Source organism: Physeter macrocephalus, chromosome 1 (genome assembly GCF_002837175.3).
Source record: "Physeter macrocephalus isolate SW-GA chromosome 1, ASM283717v5, whole genome shotgun sequence".
NCBI lineage: Eukaryota > Metazoa > Chordata > Mammalia > Artiodactyla > Physeteridae > Physeter > Physeter macrocephalus.
Window position 1 is genome coordinate 22164610 of NC_041214.2, and position 21976 is coordinate 22186585.

Here is a 21976-nt window from a genome sequence, read left to right on the forward strand (position 1 = left end):
TTTTATGTGATTTTAAACAGGATTTTTTTAACTTTCTCTTTCTGAAATTTCATTATTAGTGTGTAGAATGCAACAGATTTGTATATATGAATCCTGTATCCTGCAACCTTGCTGAATTTATTTATTAGTTTCAACAGTTTTTAGGTGAAGACTTCAGAATTTTCTATATAAAGTACTGCGTCATCTGCAAATAGTGACAGTTTTACCTCTTCCCTTCCAATTTGGATACGTTTTATTTCTTTTTCTTGTCTGATTGCTATGGCTAGGACTTCCAATACTATGTTAAATAGAAGCAGGGAGTGTGCACATCCTTGTCTTGTTCATGAATTTAGAAAGAAGGCTTTCAGCTTTTCACCCTTTTGCATAATGTTGTCTGTAGTTTTGTTATAAACGGCTGTTATTATACTGAGATATGTTCCTGCTATACCCACTTTGATGAGAGTTTTTATCATGAATGGATGTTGAATTTTCTCAGATGCCTTTTCCGTGTCCATTGAGATGATCATGTGATTTTTATTCTTCCTTTTGTTCATGTGGTATATCACATTGATTGATTTGCAAATGTTGAACTATCCTTGTGACCCTGGAATAAATCCAACTTGATCATGGGGTTTGATCCTTTTCATATATTGTTGGATTTGGTTTGCTAATATTTTGTTGAGGATTTTTGCATCTGTATTTATCAAAGATATTGGCCTGTAATTTTCTTTTTTTTATAGTGTCTCTAGTGTCTTTCATATCAGGGTAATGGTGGACTTACAGAATGAATTTGGGAGTGTTCCCTCCTCTTCAACTTTTTGGGATAGTTTGAGAAGGACAGGTATTAGTTCTTCTTTATATGTTTGGTAGAATTCTCCCCATGAAGCTGTCCAGTCCTGGACATTCATTTGCTGGGAGTTTTTTTTAACTACAAATTCAATGTAGTAGTTTTTTTTTTTTAACTACAGATTCAATGACTTCTTGTCATTGGGCTGTTCAAATTGTCTTTTTATTCTTTATTTAGTGTTAGCAGGCTGTATGTTTCAAGAAAGTTGTCCATTTTTTCTAGGTTCCAATTTGTTGTTCATAGTACTCTCTTTTGATTTTTTGTTTCTATGTGGTATTGGTTGTTATTTCCCCTCTTTCATTTCTTACTTAGTTTATTTGGGTCCTCTTTTCTTCTTGGTGAGCCTGGGTAAAGGTTTATCAATTTTATTTACCTTTTCATAAAACAGCTCTTGGTGTCATTGATCTTTTCTATTTTTTAATCTCTATTTTATTTATTTCCTCTCTGGTCTTTACTACTTCCTTCCTTCTGCTGACTTTGAGCTTTGTCTGTTATTCTTTTTCTAATTCTTTTAGGTGGTGGGTTAGGTTGTTTGAGATTTTGTTTGTTTCTTGAGGAAGGCTTGTATCAATATAAACTTCACTCTTAACTGCTTTTGCTGCATCTCAGAGGTTTTGTAAAGTTGTGTTTTCATTTTCATTTGTCTCAAAGTATTTTCTGATTTCCTCTTTCATTTCATCATTGATCCACTGGCTTTTTAGTAGCATGTTGTTTAGCCTCCATGTGTTTTTTCTTTTCACATTCTTCCTTCTGTAGTTGATTTAAGGTATCATACTGTTCTGGTCAGAAAAAAATGCTTGATATAATTTCTATCCTCTTAAATTTGTTGAGGCATGTCTTGTGGTCTACTATGTGATCTATATTGGAGAACATTCCATGTGCACTTGAAAAGAATGTGTTTTCTGCTGGGTTTTAATGCAATGTCCTGTAGGTATCTATTAAATCCAACTGGCTATTTTGTCATTTAAGACCCCTGTTGCCTTATTGATTTTCTGTCTGGATGATCTGTCCATTGATGTCAGTGGGGTGTTAAACTCCCCTACTATTGTTGTATTATTGTCCATTTCTCTCTTTATGTCTGTTAGTATTTGCTTTATATATTTAGGTGTTCCTGTACTGGATATGTATGTGTTAACGAATGTAATATCCTCTTTTTGTATTGACCCCTTTATCATTATATAATGCCCTTCTTTGCCTTTTGTTATAGGCTTTGTTTTAAAGTCTATTTTATCTGATATGAGTATTGCTACCCCCACTTTCTTATAATTTCTGATGGCAAGAAATAACTTTTTCCATCCCTTTACTTTCAGTCTCTGTGTGTATTTAACCCTAAAGTGAGGCTCTTGTAGGCAGCATATTGAAGGGTCTTATTTTTTAATCCAATCAGACACCCTGTGTCTTTTTTTTTTTTTTTTTTTTGCGGTACGCGGGCCTCCCACTGTTGTGTCCTCTCCCATTGCGGAGCCCAGGCTCCGGATGCGCAGGCTCAGCGGCCATGGCTTACGGGCCCAGCTGCTCTGTGGCATGTGGGATCTTCCCAGACCGGGGCACAAACCCACGTCCCCTGCATCAGCATGCAGACTCTCAACCACGGCGCCACCAGGGAAGCCCACCCTGTGTCTTTTGATAGGAGTATTTAGTCCATTGACATTTAAAGTAATTATTGATAGGTATGTACTTATTGTCATTTTATCACTTGTTTTCCAATTGTTTTTGTAGTTCTCTGTCCATTTCTTCTTTTTCTTCTGTTTCTCAAGTTGTGGTTTGATGATTTTCTTCAGTAGTATGCTTGAGCTGCTTTCCTTTTGGTTTTTGCAAATCTGTAGTTGGTTTTTGATTTCTGGTTACCATTGGGTTCATATATATTGACATATGATTATATCTACCTGATTTAAACTGGTAGTCATTATAATTCAAACACATTAAAAAATCTACATTTTTTAGATGTATTTATTTGAGTTATCCTTAATCCTTACTGTAACACTGCTTTTCTTAGTGGAATTTACCCTTTTCTATAGATTCCTACTTATTTTCCATTCAGAGTAGACCCTTTGAAATTTCTTTTAGGGTAGATTTATTATTGCTGAATTCTTCCAGTTTTTGCTTGTCTGAGAAGTTATCTCTTTCTCTATTCTAAATGATAATTTTGCTGGGTAGAGTATCCCAGGTTGCAGGATTTTCCCTTTCAGCATTCTGAATATCATGCCACTCTCTTCTGGCCTGCAAAGTTTCTGCAGAGAAATCAGCTGATAGCCTTATGGGCATTTCCTTGTATATGACCTCTTTTGTTTTCTTCTTGCTGCCTTTAGAATTCCCTCTTTATATTTAACTTTTGAAATTTTAATTTGATATGTCTTTGTGTGTGGGTCATCTTGTTGGGGACCCTCTTTGCTTCCTATACCTGGATACCTGTTTCCTTCTTTAGGTTTGGGAAGTTTCAGCTATAAATTCTTCAAATACATTTGTGATACCCTTCTTTCTCTCTTCTCCTTCTACAACCCCTATAATGCAAATGTTGGCACATTTAATGTTATCCCAGACATCTCATATGTTGCTTTCATTTTTTTTCATTCATTTTTCTGTCTGCTGTGCTGACTGAATGATTTCCATTATTCTATCTTCCAGATCACTTATGCATTCTTTGGTTTCATTTAGTTTGCTACTCATTGCTTCTACAGGGCTTTTTTCATTTCATATATTGAATTATTTAGTTTTGATTGGGGCTTTTTATATTTTCTAATTCCTAGTTAAAATGATCTGTGTTTAGATCAATTATCTCCCCTAAATCAGTTAGCATATTTGTTACCAATGTTCTGAATTTTTATTTGGTAAATTATTTATTTGTTTTATTATTTATTTTTCAGGTGTTTTCTCTTGCTCTTTCAATTGAGAGTAGTTCCTCTGCCTTTTCATTTTTCTTAACTTTCTCTCCCTCTATTAATTTAGGTGAAACAGTTAACTTTGTGGTCTTAAAGCAGTGTTCTTGTATGAGAGCGTCCCTCTGCAGGTGGGAGGGCTGGATATGATGGACACCAGTCACATGTTTCCTCAGTGTGTGCTGGCAGCTATCACCTTGGTAGGAGGTGTGGTTGGTGATGGAGGAGCTAGAGCCTGAGCAAGCTATGAGGAAGAACTTCCTCTATGCTCAGTGGCCATCATCACCCTGTCAATGGTGGGGTCTACTCCCACCTTGCTGAAGCAATAGCCCTGAAGGTCAGGCTCGAGCTGGCTCTGTTCTCTTTAGGTGTGTGTTTTTCCTTCTTCTCACACTAGGTTCTTTGCTCTAAAGGTGGGGACTGGTGAAGCAAGTGGGACTCGTGTGCTTACCGAGGTCAAATGCTCTGCCTGTTTAGGCACCTGTGGCTCTGCTCAGATATAGCCCATAGTGGCTTTTTCCGTGGTTGTGCCCAACCCCACCCCGATCTAGAGCTGCACTGTTGCATAGAGTGGGCTAGGCTGCAGTGTTTGCTCAGCTGAGGCTGAGGCACACAACATGAAAGTCATGGGAATTGCAGCTGCTGTCAGAAGTCTGGGCTGCTTCTGGGGTGCCACTTGAGTAAACACAATGGCTGCCACCATCCCACCTGAGCTATCCTCTGGGTACCCAGGTAGTCTCTGTCCCTAGGTCAAGTATTTTCCCTGGTCCTGGACACCCTAGATCTAGTTCCAAGCTGTGGTGTGGAGTGAGTGGGGCTGGGGTGTTCACTTGCCTCAGACTGGGAAGTGTGGTGAGGTGGCGGCCACTAGGGCAGACCACTGTTCACCCTTCCTGGGGGCAAGCCAGCACTACACACTCCTCTTGAGTGGAATCTAAGCTTCTCCACCCTTTTTATCTGCCCCAGCATTTCTCCAAGTAGCCAAGGAGGCTTGCCTCACATACATAAGACCCTCAGAACTAAGACACCCAGTCTATGGCTCAACCTGCTCACTCCCCAGGGCAAGTGTCCACCCATGTGATCTCCCTTTTCCTCTGATTACCCTCCCAGGGGCACAGGTCCTGACCCAATCGCTTTTCTTCACATTCTACCCGATTACACATGTATCTTTGTTACAGCCTTGGTTGTACAGGAGTCTTTCTGCCAGTTTCCTGTTAGTTTTCCATGAGAATTGTTCCACATGTAGATGTATTTTTGATGTGTTTGTGGTGGGAGGTGAGCTCCATGTCCTCTTACTCCACCATTGATCTCCCTCTGAAAAAGTCTTTTAAGCCTTACTCTTTAATGAGGTATGTGTTTTGTCATCTGTGCTCCATTTAAATGTGTTTATAAATGGCCTATTCTTAGTATTAAATTTTGTATAGCCTTTGCAGTTAAAATATTTTGGGACACAGTCCTTTCAAATTATATTACATTTTGATGGAACTGCTATTCTGTGTACTGTACATATAAGCTTATGAAGCTTCACTGTTTACAAATTTTCATGGAACACAGAGTATACACTTACTAAATTTTTCTCATACTATGCTTAATACTTAAGACAATTTTGCCTCTTATACTTTTTACCTTCTTTTGTTCTCAAATTGTATTTTCCAGAGAGCTGAGGGTACAAAATTGTGAAATTTAATTTGTAACTTAAGTATCATAGTCAACTTTTTTTTCTGATGACAGGGTCTTAGAAAAGGGATAAACCATGGATTAAAACCCCAGGCAAACTGTTAACCCAGAGGAGTGTCTGGACAGTACTAGATGGAATGACAAGCCTTTACCTCTATACCAGGGTTCTCGATAGCAACACTATAATATTTGGGGATGGATAATTCTTTATTTCAGGGTGCTGTTCTGAGCACTTTAGGATATTTAACAGCATTCCTGGCCTCTATCAACTATATGCCAGTATCACTCTGATCTGCAGTAGGAACAACAAAAATATCTCTAGACCTTGACAAATATTCCTTAAGCGGGCAAAACCACTGCCAATTCTATACATACAGGAAGTTCCATTTGTCAGATTTCCATAATTATCATTTTTTTGCAGGGTGATTTGAATCTGGAAATGCTGGCTTAACACCTCTATTGTGGGCCCTCTACCCAATGCCATATCTCATTTCCATGAAGGCATTCCAGAATATGTATGTGATGCTGTTAATTTTTTTTTCACTTTCTTAGGTTTCAAGCATATTTTCATCTGAATTTTGAAGACTAAGTGTAAGGATGTGCACCAACTCTATATACAGCCCAAAACCCTCAAAATAGAAGTGGATATGAAACAACAGATATTTGATTGAAAAATTGTTAAATGGTAAAAACACAAACCTTAAGCTTCACAGGATCAGGATTTCTGAGCAGAAATTTTTAGTTTGTAGATAACTAAAAGAACGGATATTTTCACTTTTCTGTGCAGTTACAAATAATTTCACTTGTTCATATTTTAGCATCTCCAGGACATACTGGCTGTCCTGCCCCCCAGGCTAGCAATCCTGAAATCCAGGCTGAATATCCTGATCCCCAGCCTGGCTACACTGGAACCCAGACTGACTATCTAGTTGGTGATAGAGGGGCTGGCCTAGTTGGCATTCCTATCCAATACCAGCCAGTGTCTCTTCAGACAAGTGTGCCTGCAAGGCTACTATGGATTCCAGAGCTAACACCTTCATCAGACAGTCCACCAGGGTTGGAATATTTAAATCAGGTAATTACAAATACATAAAAGACTCACGTAAAAATGTGCTTCCAGTTTACCTAATGACATTAACAAATGACTAATTCACAAAAGTCTGAAATGGTAAAACAACACTTTTTGCTAACAAATTACTCTAATTCTTCTAGGCAAGGTTTACTAGTAAAGCAAAATATAAATGTCTTAGGAAATTGTGTGTTCTATAATCTTGAATATAATCTGCAATAGTAATCAATAGGAAACCTTTACTAAGCACTATTTTCCAGGATTTGTTCCTAAGTATAATACATGTATTAACGGAGTTAATCCTTTAGAAACTCTATGATATATACATGCTATACTTATCACCATTTTATCAAAAAGGAAACAGAGGCTTAGAGAAAGTTACATAATTTGCTCAGCATCAAAATGCCCAGGAAGTAGAAATGGCTTTTTACTTCTGGAACCTTGGTTCTGGATCCTGTGCCCTTTAATCCCAAGACTAAATAATTCCCTAGGAGTTAGAAACAAACATCAAATAAAACTTAGTGTTCAGTTTCAACAAGTGGTACCAAAATGGAATAATGTTTTGTGTATAATATTATGCAACTTTTTATCATAACTAATAAAATTACATTTCATGTTGCTTTTATTCTTTTGAAGACCCAATTTTATAAATGCAACTGTAAAGGGAAAAAAAGTCCTACATTTTAATGTACTACATGATAGCTTATCTCAGCAACATGAGGTTTTACATTTGTTTGATGTTAGAAATCTCATGGGTAAAGTAGAATAGGAGGTTCTGTGTCCAAACTATACAAAAATAAATATTCCTGTGATATCACAATGATTTTTCAAAAAATTAGTTGTGTCTCTTGCACTCTCTACACTGACATATGCTTACAGCTTAATTTTTTTGTTTACTATGATAGCTAGATCAAATCCAGATTCATCAGCAAGTTGAACTTACGGAAGGTATGTATTCATTGTATTGATTACATTTCTTTTAGAAAGAGGGTACGTTTATGCAGATAGAGGCATGTCACCAACCACAAATATAACACTTTCAGCGATGTTGGACTGTTAAGCCTGGTTATTTACAAATGTCTCTCTTTTTAATGAATTGATGAAGATTATCAGCAGCTCATTTCTTGAAATTAGGAGTCAAGTGGTAAAATACTGTTCCTCTGGGTATCTGTCCTCATGATAAGGACTCTAACTTAGAAGGAAAACAATCAAAATTTACTTTTGTTCCCTCTTCTCTCTAGACATCTCTTCAGGGAATCTGTCTCTTTACCTGACTTCTATGACTTCAGCTGTTTTCTCCCCAGTTTCTGACAACCTTGACATTGGCGCAGAGCCACCGGCAATGGCTCATGTTAACTTATTACCATGTACTAACAGTTACTTTAGTACATTTCCAAAGAGAGTGAACTTTTTGACTTTGGATGGGGATGTTTTGGAAAATCATATTCCTGCTCACAGTTTCTCTTGGGAGCTCAGGTGAACCCTACAAAACCTGTGTTCCATGGGCTCTGTTCCACAGACTGTGAATTACCAGCTCAGACGAAGGGACACTGCAATGTTGGAGAGTGCTGACCAGCAGTCCCAGTAGCCTGGCTTCCTAGAAGAGCACCTCTGCTTGTGCTAAATGACTCCTTTGACTCTACCAGATGTTTTCAGTGCTCTCCATGTGCAAGAATAAACTTAGGAAGCCACTAGATCCAGACTGCTGCCAGGGGAAAGAGAACCTGGGTAGATTCATGAACCAGAGTGTCTTCCTTCCAGATATAAGGAGTTTAGTGAAAACTGCTAGTTGTAGAATGTATCCGTAAATCCACCTTTATATCTCTGGACAGTTCCTTTCCAGTAGCAGATTTAGAACCTGAATTGTACTAGCAGCGTAATAGATTTGGTTGAAATATACAATTATCTGCACCTATCTATGAAACAGAAACAGAATCAGGGACATAGAGAATACACTGGTGGTTGCCAAGGGGGAGAGGGGTGGGAGAGGGTTGGATTGGGAGTTTGGCATTAGCAGATGCAAACTGATATATATATAGAGTAGATAAAAAACAAGGTCCTACTTTATAGCACAGGAAACTATATTCAATATCCTGTGATAAACCATAATGGAAAAGAATATGAAAAAGAATGAATGTATACGTATAACTGAGTCACTTTGCTGTACAGCAGTAATTAACACAATTACTTAGTTGAATTATAATTCAACTATACTTCAATAAAAATAAATTTAAAGTATATACATTTATCACCTATTACATTTAAATTACTTATAATTTAATTTAACTACCAGTTCAAGGTAGTATCAGAGCAGGCTCCTGAACTCACCTCCTCCCATGGACAAAATGAATCTAGAGCTACCTACAGAACAGTTCCCTCTGAAAGAAATCTAGAAATTAGCTGAGTGACTCTACACATTGTATAAATGAGAAAAAATAATGCACATTGAAATGGATAGGGGAAGCTGAGACACATCTCGCCATAAACCATACCCCCAGCACAACACACAACCAGGAGGGAACTCACAACGCCCAGCTTCACCTTGAGGAGTGAAGGATTTGACCCCATAACTGATACCCCAACTCTTAATATTTCCAGAGAGTGGTGGGCACCCCAAATATCTAGCTTTGAAAGTTATGGGGTTTACATACATAAGACCCACAAGGCTATAACAAATTCAGAGATAATTCTTAAATGTTGACTCACTACGTCTAACCCCCCAGGGCCCAGCACAGATGTAGCAGACTAAAAGAAGCCCAGTCTTTTTGTGAAAGAAACCCAGTATTACCATGAAAGAAGTGTAGCTGCTTATCTTAAAAGCCTTGATTTTCAGGGAAGGCTTCAATTTAACACACATCTAGGGCCAACTGCAGTTCAATCCAGAGTCCTCAGAGATGGGTACCCTCTTCATGCTCTCCCTCTCCCCCATCCTACTTTGCTGATATCGCCTAGAAAGGAGCTTGTACACATGTCTCCCACCCATAAAAGGCCATATGTGACAAGCCGCCTATAGCTAACATCATATTTGATGATGAAAAACTGAAAGCTTTTCCTCTAAGTTAAATAACAGGACAAGGATACCCACTCTTGCCACTTTTATTCAACATAGAACTGAAGTCCAAACTAGAGCAACTAGGAAAGAAAAAGAAATAAAAGGCATCCAAATCAGAAAGGAAGAAGTAAGCTGTTTCTATTTTTAAATTACATGATACTATATAGAAAACCTTAAAGACTCCACAAATAAACTGATAGAACTAATAAACAAATACAGTAAAGGTGCAGCATACAAAATCGATATACAAAAATTGGTTGCCTTTCTATACACTAACAATGAGCTATCAGAAAGAGAAATTAACAAAACAATACCATTTATAATTATATCTAAAAGAAAATATCTGGAATATATTTAACCAAGAAGGGAAGAAACGTGTACTCTGAAAATTATGTGACATTGATGAAAGACATTGAAGAAGATACAAATAAATGGAAAGGTATTCTGTCCTCATTGACTGGGAAAATAAATATTGCTTAAGTGTCCACACTACACAAAGCAATCTATAGGTTCAGTTCAATCCATATCAAAACTTCAATGAAATTTTTCACTGAAAGAGAAAAAACAATCCCAAATTTTGTATGGAACCACAAAACCCCCAAATAGCCAAAGCAATCTTGAGAAAGAACAAAGCTGTATTCATCATGCTTCCTGATTTCAAACTATATTACAAAGCTATAGTAATCAAAACAATATCATATTGGCATAAAACGAACACATAGACCAATGGAAGAGAATACAAAGCCCAGAAATAAATCCACACATATGCAGTCAATTAATTTGTGTCAAAAGAGCCAATAATACACAATGGGGAAAAGACAGTCTCTTCAATAAATGGTGTTGGAAAAATTGGATTTCTATATGCAAAAGAATAAAACTAGACCACAGTCTTACACCACAACAAAAAAGAACTCAAAATGGAATAATGATTTTGAATGTAAGACCTGAAACCACAGGACTCCTAGAAGAAAATAGAGGAGGTTAAGTTCCTTGACATTGTTCTAGGTAATGATTTTTTGTATAAGTCACAGACCATAGACAACTAAAACTAAAACAAACAAGTAGGACTACATTAAAGTAAATAGCTTCTGTACAGCAAAGGAAACCATCAACAAAATGAAAGAGCAACCTATGAATGGGTGAAAATATTTGCCAGTCATAAATTTGATAAGGGATTAATATCCAAAATATACAAATAATTTATAAAACTCAATAGAAAAAACTGTTTAAAAATGGACAGAGGATTTAAGTAGATGTTTTCCAAAAAAATCATATAAATAGCCAACACATACATGAAAAGGTGCTCAACATCACCAATGATCAGAAAAATACAAATCAAAACCACAATGAGATATCACCTCACACTTTAAAATGGCTATTATAAAAAAAAAGAGAGATAAGAAGTGTTGGTAGGATATGGAGAAAAGAGAACCCTTATGCACTGTTGGTGGGAATGTACATTGGTGTGGCCATCATGGAAAACAGTATGGAAATTCCTCAAAAAAATCAAGAAGAAAAGAAACAAATATAGTGTGATATGTCAATTATACCTCAGTTTAAAAAATTGAACTACTATATGATCCAGCAATTCCAATTCTGGGTATTTATCCATAGGAAACAAAAATCACTATCTCAAGAAGAGTATATGCACTTCCATGTTTATTGTAGCATATTTACAGTAGTCAAGACTTTGAAACAACTTGTGTCCGTTAACAGATGAATGAATGAAGAAAACGTGGTATATATACATTGGAATTTTATTCAGCCATGAAAAAGAAGGAAATCCTACCATTTGCAACAACACAGGTGGATCTTGAAGGCATTATGCTAAGTGAAATAAGTTAGAGAGGGAAAATACGGTATGATCTCACTTATATGTGGAATCTGAAAGAAACTAAACTCAGAGAATAGATTGGTGGTTGCCATACGTATGGGGGTAGTGGGTTGGAGAAATGGGTTGGAGAAGGTAGTGAGAAGGTACAAACTTTCAGTTATAAGATAAAGAAATATCCTAGGGACATAATGTACAGCATGGTGACCATAATTAACAGTACTATATAGTATATTTGAAAGTTATTAAGAGAGTAGATCTTAAAGTTTCTCACACAAGAAAAAAATTTTGAATGTATGTGTGGTAAGGATATTAACTAAACCTGTGGTATTCATTTCACATATATACAGGTATCAAATCATAATGTTGTACACCTAAAATCAATACAATGGTCTATGCCAATTACATCTCAATAAAAAATAATTCAAAGTATCATCTTAAAAATTACTTATAATATACATTATTAGATATTTATAAAATTATTGAGTTTGTTTAGATTTTTGAAACTAAGTTTTCTCTGGAAAGGAGCTCTTTAATGTTTGATAGTTTGTATTCTGAATTTTTTTAACATTTTATTCTAAGGTATATTTCATTGAGATTATAAAACTCAAAAGACCAGATATGACACATTTTACAGAATTCTTAGATCAAAAAGTTTATATTGATGTGTGAAAACACATATCTTTGGCATAAAATATAAAGTAACAAATTTACTAGTTGTTAAGTTTCAGTTTTTAAAATAGATGTCTTAAATTTTCTTTTTTTCTCAAATAGAAAGTCTATATCATATTTTAACATTGAATAGTATAAAGTGATAGAGTTTACTCATTTTATTTTTAGCATCTGAGACTATGACAGGCACTTATTTATAGCTGTCCCCAGTTCAAAATTTAATACACCAGAAAGATATAACTATAGAATTCTCATATTTGTTTTCATTTTTTTCAGTAATTCGAAGGAAACTTAGAGACTGTGTAAAAACATTGATCTCATTTTAGAGATGAACAAACTAAAGCCTTTTGAGATTAAGGTACTTAATGAAATCAGCTAGATAATAGATTCTGTCTCGTGAATCAGTTTAATTTTTTTCTCATTAGACATTTGACTGGGAGATAGCGAGGTCAAGGATGGTTCTTTTAAGGCAAAGTCCAGGGCCTGTCTGAGTAAAAGACATTTAAAGGAGGTCATGGTGATAGAACTTGTGAATGATATTTCTATTTGACTAAATCCATCGACACAGATATTTGAAAGTGATTTTTGTCTCCATGTGTTTCTTTTTGCTCATTATTTTCGTGGCTTCTGACATCCTATGACCCATGTTAATGAGGGCTGTGGACTCATGAATTGCTCCCTCCTGGCTTTAAGCAAGGAGAGGTTTCCATAGTGTGGTTCAATATGGGAAGCACTTTGGTAAGATACCACGTGGGTGTCAGTATTTAGCATATCTCTGTTTCCCCCGTGAAGAGATTAGCCCCTGCTAAGGTACAGAGTTCACTTAGGATGCCAGTGGTCTAGATACCCTCCGACTTGCAGCTTTGGTTGCCAAGGGCCTTTCCCCTTCTCTAATACCCATTTCCCACTTCTGAACAACCACTGCTGAGCTAAACAAGGGTGCCCTGGGCCCAGGGTGACGTTCTACCTCACCTAGCATTTTCACTCTCTCCCTCTTCACATGTGTGCATTGAGAGAAAGCCCTCTCACACCTTCCTCACACAGTGCAGAAAGAGAAGCCATGACTGTGATTTATAAAACTAAATCTCAAGCAAATTTACTTAATATAATACTATATGGTGCATAAACATAGCAATCATCCTATATTCCCCACCATAGTTGAATATATGAACAAGTAGACATTTTCTGCATTCACTTATAAGGACTGTGGCCATCAGCAGCACTGCACCATCCCTCACAGCAAAGTCTCCCTTTCTGATACAGGTCTATGGAATTAGGAAGATACAAGTTGTTTTCTCTTCCAAGTCTTACATAGATGCTCTTAATTTCTCAGTACCGTTATACCATTTCCTCCTTTTTTTCTTTGCCTTTTTTTCTCTGTCAAGATCATCTCTAAACACCTTTCCTTTTCTATCTATTCGGTAAATATAATCTAAAGTAATGTCCAAAAATATGTAAGTCTAAAATATTTAGATTCTAGATAGTTTTAACATACTGTTGATTATGGTTTCTTCTATGTTTTTAGTCATAATAAGTTATGAAACCAATAACAAGTATGAAATTAAGAACAGCCTTGGACAGAGGATATACTATGCAGCAGAGGATACTGCTTTGTGCACCTGATTTTGCTATGGATCTTATAGGCCTTTTATCATGAGTATTCATGATCTTAAGGGCCAAGAAGTCATAACTCTGAAGAGACCACTAAGGTGTACCAGCTGTTGTTTTCCCTGCTGCCTGCAGGAGGTCAGTGAGCAATTACCCGGGTACTTTGTAAAGTAGTTCAGTAAGAATTTTTACCCTATCATTGAATTTATGTAATCAAATGAGATTTAAAGGAAAAGTGGTCCGCCAGCTATTGGTTTATGCTTGAGGATAAATTGTAGGAAGAAAGACAGGTGGAAAAGACTGAGCAGTTAGCCCCATGTCCCTGAGCAGTGTGCCCACTGGGGGTGAGATCTTAGATCCTTGAGCTCCATGAAGACCAGGTGTCTCTTTCATAGTACTTGACAGCCCTCTGATAGAGAACATGGATCTCAGGGGAGACGCCAGGGCACAGAGTGTTTCTAGGAAGTCGGCCTTTGCCTATATCACCATTGGCCTTAGACCAGTGCTGCCTAGGTCACTCAGTCATCCATACAGGTAGCTGTGAGAGCAGGGCACACAGAGATACAAGCACATAGAGATATGAGGTCCAATACTGCACTTATTTTGAAAGGATAACTGACCTTATTCATACTAAATTTTGTTTTCCATGTCACTTGCTTTAGATATAATAATATTCATAAGAATAGGTGAGGAAAAACTGAGAGATGGAATATTCTCTACAACTTATAGAGCACATTAGCATACATTATACTTTTGGTCTTAAAAAATAGACCTAAGAAGTCCTTATTTACAGATGAACATGCTGAGATGCTCTCCAGGTCACCCAGCTAAGGTGCAGAGCCAAGATTCCAGGCCCCATTTTCTTTCCATCCTAGCACAATTGCCATTCATATTTGAAAATTGCCCCAGTGATCAGAGCTCTGTCCATACATCTAAACCACTGTTTTTAAAGGAATTTAAGAAAAGAGTTTTTAATAATTTAGATATTTTTCATAAGTATGAATAAAAGAGAAAATTTTAAAATATAGGAGGCCAGTAGAGCAATACTTCAGAGTGGAGACTGTGTATGCAGTTTGTGTCTCTTCTCTTCCACTTTGTAGCTGGGGAATCTTAACACAAATTAATTTACCTCTCTGTTCCTCTATAAATAGGAATAATAGTACCAACCTGCTAAGAATGTATTATGAATTAAGTGGTGCATAGAACAGTATTTGCACTTAGAAAATGAGCAAAGGATCTAAATAGACATTAAAGAAATGTCTTTTTCAAAGAAAACATACAAATGGCCAAAAGATATATATGAAAAGCTGCTCAAAATCACTAATGATCAGAAAAATGAAAATCAAAACCACAATGAAATATCGCATCACACCTGTTAGAATGTCTGTTATCACAAAGACAAGACATATGTTGGCAAGGATGTAGAAAAAAGGGAACTTCTGTACACTGTTGGTGGGAATGTAAATTGGTATAGCCATTATGGAAAAAAGTATCAAGTCTCCTCAGATAATTAACAATAGAACTACCATATGAGCCAGCAATCCAACTTTTCAGTATATATCCTAAGGAAATAAAACCAGGTTTCAAAGAAGTTTCTGCACTCATGTGTTTATTGAACGCTTATTTAGTAGCCACAATATGGAAACATCCTTAGTGTCTATTGACTGATGAATGGATAAAGAAAATGTGAGATGTGTGTGTGTGTGTGTGTATATATAAATAATATATATATGTGTGTATATATAAATGCGTGTATATATATACACACATAAAATATTATTCAGCCAAAAAACAGAAGAAAATCTTGCCATTTGTGACAATATACATGCACCTGAAAGCATTATGCTAACTGAAATAAGCCAGATAAAAAAGACAAATACTGTATGGTATCATGTATAAGTCGAATCTGAAAAAAAATGTCTAACTCATAGATACAGAGAGTATAATGGTAGTTGCCAGGGGCTGGGTGGTGGGAGAATTGGGGTATGCTAGTCAAACACTCCAAACTTTCAGTGATAAGATGAATAAGTTCTGAGGATCTAATGTGCAGCGTGGGGACTACAGTTAATAATACTATACTGTACACTTGAAATTTGCTAAGAGATAGATCTCATGTGTTCGTACCAAAAAAAAAAAAAAAAGTTACCTATATGACGTGATGGTTGTTTCATTTAACTTAAATGTGGTAATCTTTCCACAATGTGTATATTTACCAGATCATCACATTGTACACTTTAAACATACTACAATTTTGTATGTCAACTGTACCTCAGTAAAGATGGGAGAAAAGAATATTACTAATTGAAAAACAAGTATTCAGTAAATGAGAGCTATTATCAGACACTGTTATGATGATGATGATGATACTCTTTTGTTTTTGTAGATAGAAATCTATGCTCCTCCTGGTATACCAATAGGTTATGTGACTCAGACCTGGCACCCATATCTGCCAAAGTTTACAATTCAAAATGAGAATAAAACGGATGTTCTAAGAATTATAGGCCCATATTTTGTGTGCAACACTTGTGGAAATGTTGAATTTAAGGTAAGAGATGTGACATATTTATAGGATTTGCTTTCCTAATATAAGGAGAATATAATTTTGTAGGATGTTACAAATATATTAAATAAATATTGTTAAACTGATATCTCAAGAGGAAGATAATGTGCTCATGTTTTTAACTTTGATCAGAGGTAGTTATTGCTCTGATTAAATGTCAGTGTTGATTATATTAAATGGGAAAAAGAGAAGCAGAGCCTTATAGTCAAAAAAACATAAGCAAAGCCTCTAACACTTAAATATGGTGGGTTTTGTATGGAGGCACTGGATATTATCATTTTAAAAAGAACATTAACCTTGTCACTAAATCTGAATGCCAAAGCACATGGTATTTCCTTAACCTGAAACACAGACTGCCAGACAGACCCTCTTCAGAAGCTCTGACATCTTTGAGTTCCTATGAAAAGCTCACTTACACAAAGAGAATTTTAAGAAAAATGGTGTAAGACGTACTGTGCAATTATGCTTCTCTATGGCCCTGGTCTTTGCATTAATTGAGTCACTGTAAATCAAAATATATCTGTGTATTTACTACATGAAGAAATTCTATCACAGCAGTTTTCCAGCAGGTGGTCTAGCCTTATAGACTTTATATTATTTAGATGCAAATGTATAAAGTTTGGGTGCCTTATAATTAATCTTAATATAATGATTCTATTAGAAAATCATAAAATCTGTTCAACTACATCCACATTTCCACAGAAGGGACAAAAATCTCCTAACACTGAGCAGGACTATCCCCTTATGATAAGATGTGGGAACTCTCCCACTGTCCCCTAACTGCCTAAGATTTTCCACTATCCAGCATCTTTCTTTTACATTATCTGCCTAGCTTCCCTAGTAGTTTTCAATTCCTGTGTTAGACTCTGGTTATTTAAAGATGAATCACTTCACATGGACTTCGACAGAGATGGGCAATACTAAGAAAACAACAACTAATATTGTATAAAGAGACTTTATAAAGGCTCTTTTAAAGAGATACATATAATGTGTATGTGATATATATGTAAATGGACTTTATAGAAGTATATATAATATCAGTTCTCCATGTAGAGGATGGTATGTCTATCAAAGATTCAGAGCAGTGGAAAGATAATTATTCATTCAAGGAACAGTATTAACAGAAGTTTAGCTGGCAGATAGTTTATTTGGTGGAAATAAGTGAAAACACAGAAAACATTTTTAAACTCTGATATTTAATGCTGAGAAATTTAGATTTCATCCAGCAATCCTTCCCAATGAATGCCTTAAAACATACATTATATGTAATGAATTAACTTCTCTCCTGTACTTCTAGAATGATGCTAACTAGGTATTCTTTCAGAGAATTCAGAAATAGTCACTTGAATCAATTTCTGATGGAAAGTTTGACACCTTAAGGCTGAATTTATCAGTATGAGGGACCACTATGGAACATAGACTCCATCATGGTATCAATGGTCTGTGAAAGTTGAAGTAGAAAGTGATAAGAGCCTGAACATGAAGGAACAGGTATTATTCTAAAGGAGAAAATAATTCAGAGATATTTCATAAGGAACTGAGTGAAACTGATTCATAGATGTGATGTCATTTGAGGAAGAAAAAAATTTGGAGATGATTCTGATGTCTCATGTTTTAGAAGCTGAATGAATAATGATCCATTGGCCAAGTTAAGAAGATTGGAGGAGGGCTTCCCTGGTGGCACAGTGGTTAAGAATCTGCCTGCCAATGCAGGGGACACAGGTTCGAGATCTGGTCCAGGAAGATCCCACATGCCACGGAGCAACTAAGCCCATGAGCCACAACTACTGAGCCTGCACTCTAGAGCCCACGAGCTACAACTACTGAGCCCACGTGCCACAACTACTGAAGCTCACGTGGCTAGAGCCCATGTTCCACAAGGGAAGCCACCGCAATGAGAAGCCCACGCACTGAAGAGTAGCCCCTGCTCTCTGCAAACAGAGAAAAGCCCATGCACAGCAATGAAGACCCAGTGCAGCCAAAAATAAAATAAATAAAATAAAATAAATTTTTTTTAAAAAAAGAACATTGGAGGAGAAACAGTTGATCTGTGGGAAGCTAATGATTTGTATTTGTGTCATGTTGGATTTTAGGTATGTAGAGGAAAAGGTTGGGAAGTTTTCAGCATACAGATGGTAGTTAAACCCATGAGAAAATTATCCCAAGAATGAGTAGAAGAAAGCCAAGTAGACTTTCTGTCCCATGGAGATGATAGGCAAATCTGTCTTCTTCCAGGACCCTTGGTGGGGGAAAAAATATGCCTACGTGAAACTGAAACCAATCCAGCACCCTCTGTGACTTTGAAGTCTGAATACATACCTCCATTTTAGTTCAGGAATCTCAAAACATAGAAATTGACCTGGAGTGGTGATACAGATCTCAGGATTGGATGCAAAGCACACTAAAAGATTTTCTTCAACAGCACCTTCTATTCCTACAGAAAAAGCCTATCTTCACATGAGCAGATTCAAAAATTATATACTGCTCTAGGAACTAATCCACCAGGAATAAACTGCATATAATAGAACAGTCAGCAATCAATCATATAAGAAATACCTAAATAAATATTAAAGAGACTAAAGAAGAAACAAGGAAGATCACAAGAGGAGAATGAAAAGAGTTTGAAAACAAGCCAGAAGAACCTTCAGAAATAAGGAACAGTCACTGATTAAAAAAACAACAACAACGCATTAGAAAGGTTGAGCTGAAAATTAGATACAAGTAAAGAGAGAATTAGTGAACTGGATGATCCATATGAAGAAAATAAAGAGGAGGTGGGAAAAAGACATCAATTTGAAGAGACAAAAATAAAATTGAAGGGACATAGAAGCTAGAAAAAATTACTTGTGCATATGCCAAAGAGGAGATGCAAAGAAAGACAAGACAGAGAATGTGCTTACATAATTTTTAAAGAGATAAATTGCTAAGATTCTTTCAGACCTTATGCTATGGATGCTCCAATTCAGAGATTGCCAGGAGTTCTGGGTAAGAAAAAGAAATGACACTCAGGTACAGCTTAAATAAACAGCAAACTTCAAACTAAAAATGGAAATCTAAAATCAGCAAGTGACAAGGGGGAAGTTATCTCTACTTTAACATGTAGTACCTACAATTAAGATTTTGAGCATTTTACTCTACCTCTACTAGCTACTTGTATTTGCTCTTTTTGCATTGTGTATTAATATCCATTTATCTATTGGGTTGTTTACATTTTATTGTCAATTTACAAAAATAATTTGTGCATTGGAGACATTGATCCTGCATCTCTTCTCTGATATGCAAATTTTTCCACAAATCTACCCTTTGTTTTCATACTTTATTTTTATATATTTGCCGTACAGAAATTTTATTTTTTATTTTTATTTTTAAATTAATTTTTATTCGAGTATAGTTGCTTTACAATGTTGTGTTAGTTTCTGCTGTACAGAAAAGTGAATCAGCTATACATATACATATATCCCCTCTCTTTTGGATTTCCTTTCCATTTAGGTCACCACAGAGCACTGAGTAGAGTTCCCTGTGCCATAAGTAGGTTCTCATTAGTTATCTATTTTATACATAGTAGTGTATATGTCAATCCTAATCTCCCAATCATCCCACTCCCCCTTACCCCCCTTGGTGTCCATACATTTGTTCTCTACATCTGTGTCTCTAAGTCTGCTTTGCAGATGTGTTCATCTGTATCATTTTTCTAGATTCCATATACAAGCGATATTATACGATATTTGTTTTTCTCTTTCTGACTTACTTCACTCTGTATGACAGTCTCTAGGTCCATCCACGCCTTTGCAAATGGCACAGTTTTGTTCCTTTTTATGGCTGAGTAATATTCCACTGTATATATGTACCACATCTCCTTTATCCATTCCTCTGTTGATGGGCATTTAGGTTGCTTCCATGTCCTGGCTATTGTAAATAGTGCTGCAATGAACACTGGGGTGCATGTATCTTTTTGCATTATGGTTTTCTCTGGGTATATGCCCAGGAGTGGGATTGCTAGGTCATATGGTAGTTCTATTTTTAGTTTTTTAAGGAACCTCCATACTGTTCTCCATAGTGGCTGTATCAATTTACTTAATGTGGTTAAGTATGGCTATTTTCATAGCTTCTGGTTCTTTTGTCTTAATTATAAAGTTACATCTCAAACCTTATGTTTTATCTAATGTTTTTTAATATTTTATATTTAAATCTTTAACTCACCAGCAATTTTATTAGAGATTCTATGCTCTGTTGCAGTGACCTATCTCTTTTCACAGCAATGCCTTATGATATGCTTATGATGCCTTAATGATATGTCCTCTGTCTAGTCATAGCAAAATGATCACTCATTATTCTCCTTTATCATATTTTCTTGAATTATCTGATATTTCCTTTTATATGAACAGTAAGACCTTTTCATTCAATTTTTCAGAGGTTAGAATCTAATCAGTATTGTGTAAAATCTGTTTATCATTTTTTTAAATTAGCATGTATGAGATGCTAAACCTGTCCCATCTCAGTAGTGTTATGTCTTTTAATTCATATCTTATTTTGTATTCTTCATAAGGCCATATAGTTTTCTTCATACAGAACCTCTGCCTTTTCTGTTAAGTTATTCCTAAGTAATGTATAGCCATTCTCATTATTAAGAAGGAATATTTACATTTTGAGGTGCTTATTTTAAATGATGAGAAAAGATATTTTTCTTTACCTTTATCTAGTCATATGACTGTATTCTAATATTAAATTTAGGTGTTTTTGCTTTATTTACTTAGTTTTTCTGGGTATAAAATCACAGTGCAAATGAGATGGTAGTTCCTCTAATGTTTATGTACCAGTTTGTTCGTTTTTTTTCCAGCCTACCTACACATCAATAATAATAATAATGATGATGATAATAGTGGGAATACCTACCAAGTTGATTATTTCAGTTGAAATAGTAACAAATATTTAATAATTTAGAAAGATATTACTATTGTTTTCATACCATTTTTTCTATTCCTATCTACCTAAAGCAGGAATGAAAAAAATTTTTTTTTGTAGAGGGCCAGATAGAAAACATTTAAGGTTATATGGGTCATGTATTCATTGTCACAACTACTCAGTTCTACTGTTGTAGCATAAAAGTAGTCATAGGCAATATATAAATGAATGGTCATGTTTGTGTACCATTAAACTTTATTTACAAAAACAGAAGGCAGGCAGATGTGGCCCACTGACCATTGTTTGCTACCTCCTGACTAAGATTTTCATTAGGAATTTTAAAAGTTAAGTATCAACTTTTTAAAAGGAAGAGTGTTATAACGATCAAGAGCGCAGACCCTGGAGCCAGAATGCCTTGGTTTGAAACCCATGACTACAATTTCTTATCTGTGTAACATTAGACAAATTACTTAACCTTTCTTTGCTTCAGTTTTTATATATGGAAAATGTATATAATAATACTATGTAACATGCAAGGTTATTATGTACATTAAGTTACCTAACAATTGTAAAGCCTTTGTATGCCATCCATATACTAAATGTTATATAAATGCTTAATTAGTAAATAATATCTTTTCAGCAACCAGTGATATGATCATTTGTTTTTAATTGTATCAATTTTCTAGCATTTCACACTTATGAGAGTATATTCTTTTGATACTTACCTAGCTTTTTTTTTTTTTTTTTTTTTGCGGTACGCAGGCCTCTCACTGTCATGGCCTCTCCCGTTGCGGAGCACAGGCTCTGGATGCGCAGGCTCAGCGGCCATGGCTCACAGGCCCAGGCGCTCCACGGCATGTGGGATCCTCCCGGACCGGGGCACGAACCCGTGTCCCCTGCATC

General features: G+C 35.9%; 1 protein-coding gene across 1 annotated transcript in view; it reads left to right on the plus strand.

The window, feature by feature from the left end:
- The first annotated feature begins 4391 nt into the window (after positions 1-4391).
- The window catches only part of LOC102989593 (phospholipid scramblase 2-like), a 24663-nt gene continuing 7078 nt past the window's right edge, over positions 4392-21976 (plus strand). The window contains 5 exon segments of the mRNA XM_024131821.1: positions 4392-4434; positions 6198-6454; positions 7354-7396; positions 13529-13749; positions 15995-16156. Coding sequence (XP_023987589.1) covers positions 4392-4434; positions 6198-6454; positions 7354-7396; positions 13529-13749; positions 15995-16156 — 726 coding nt within the window.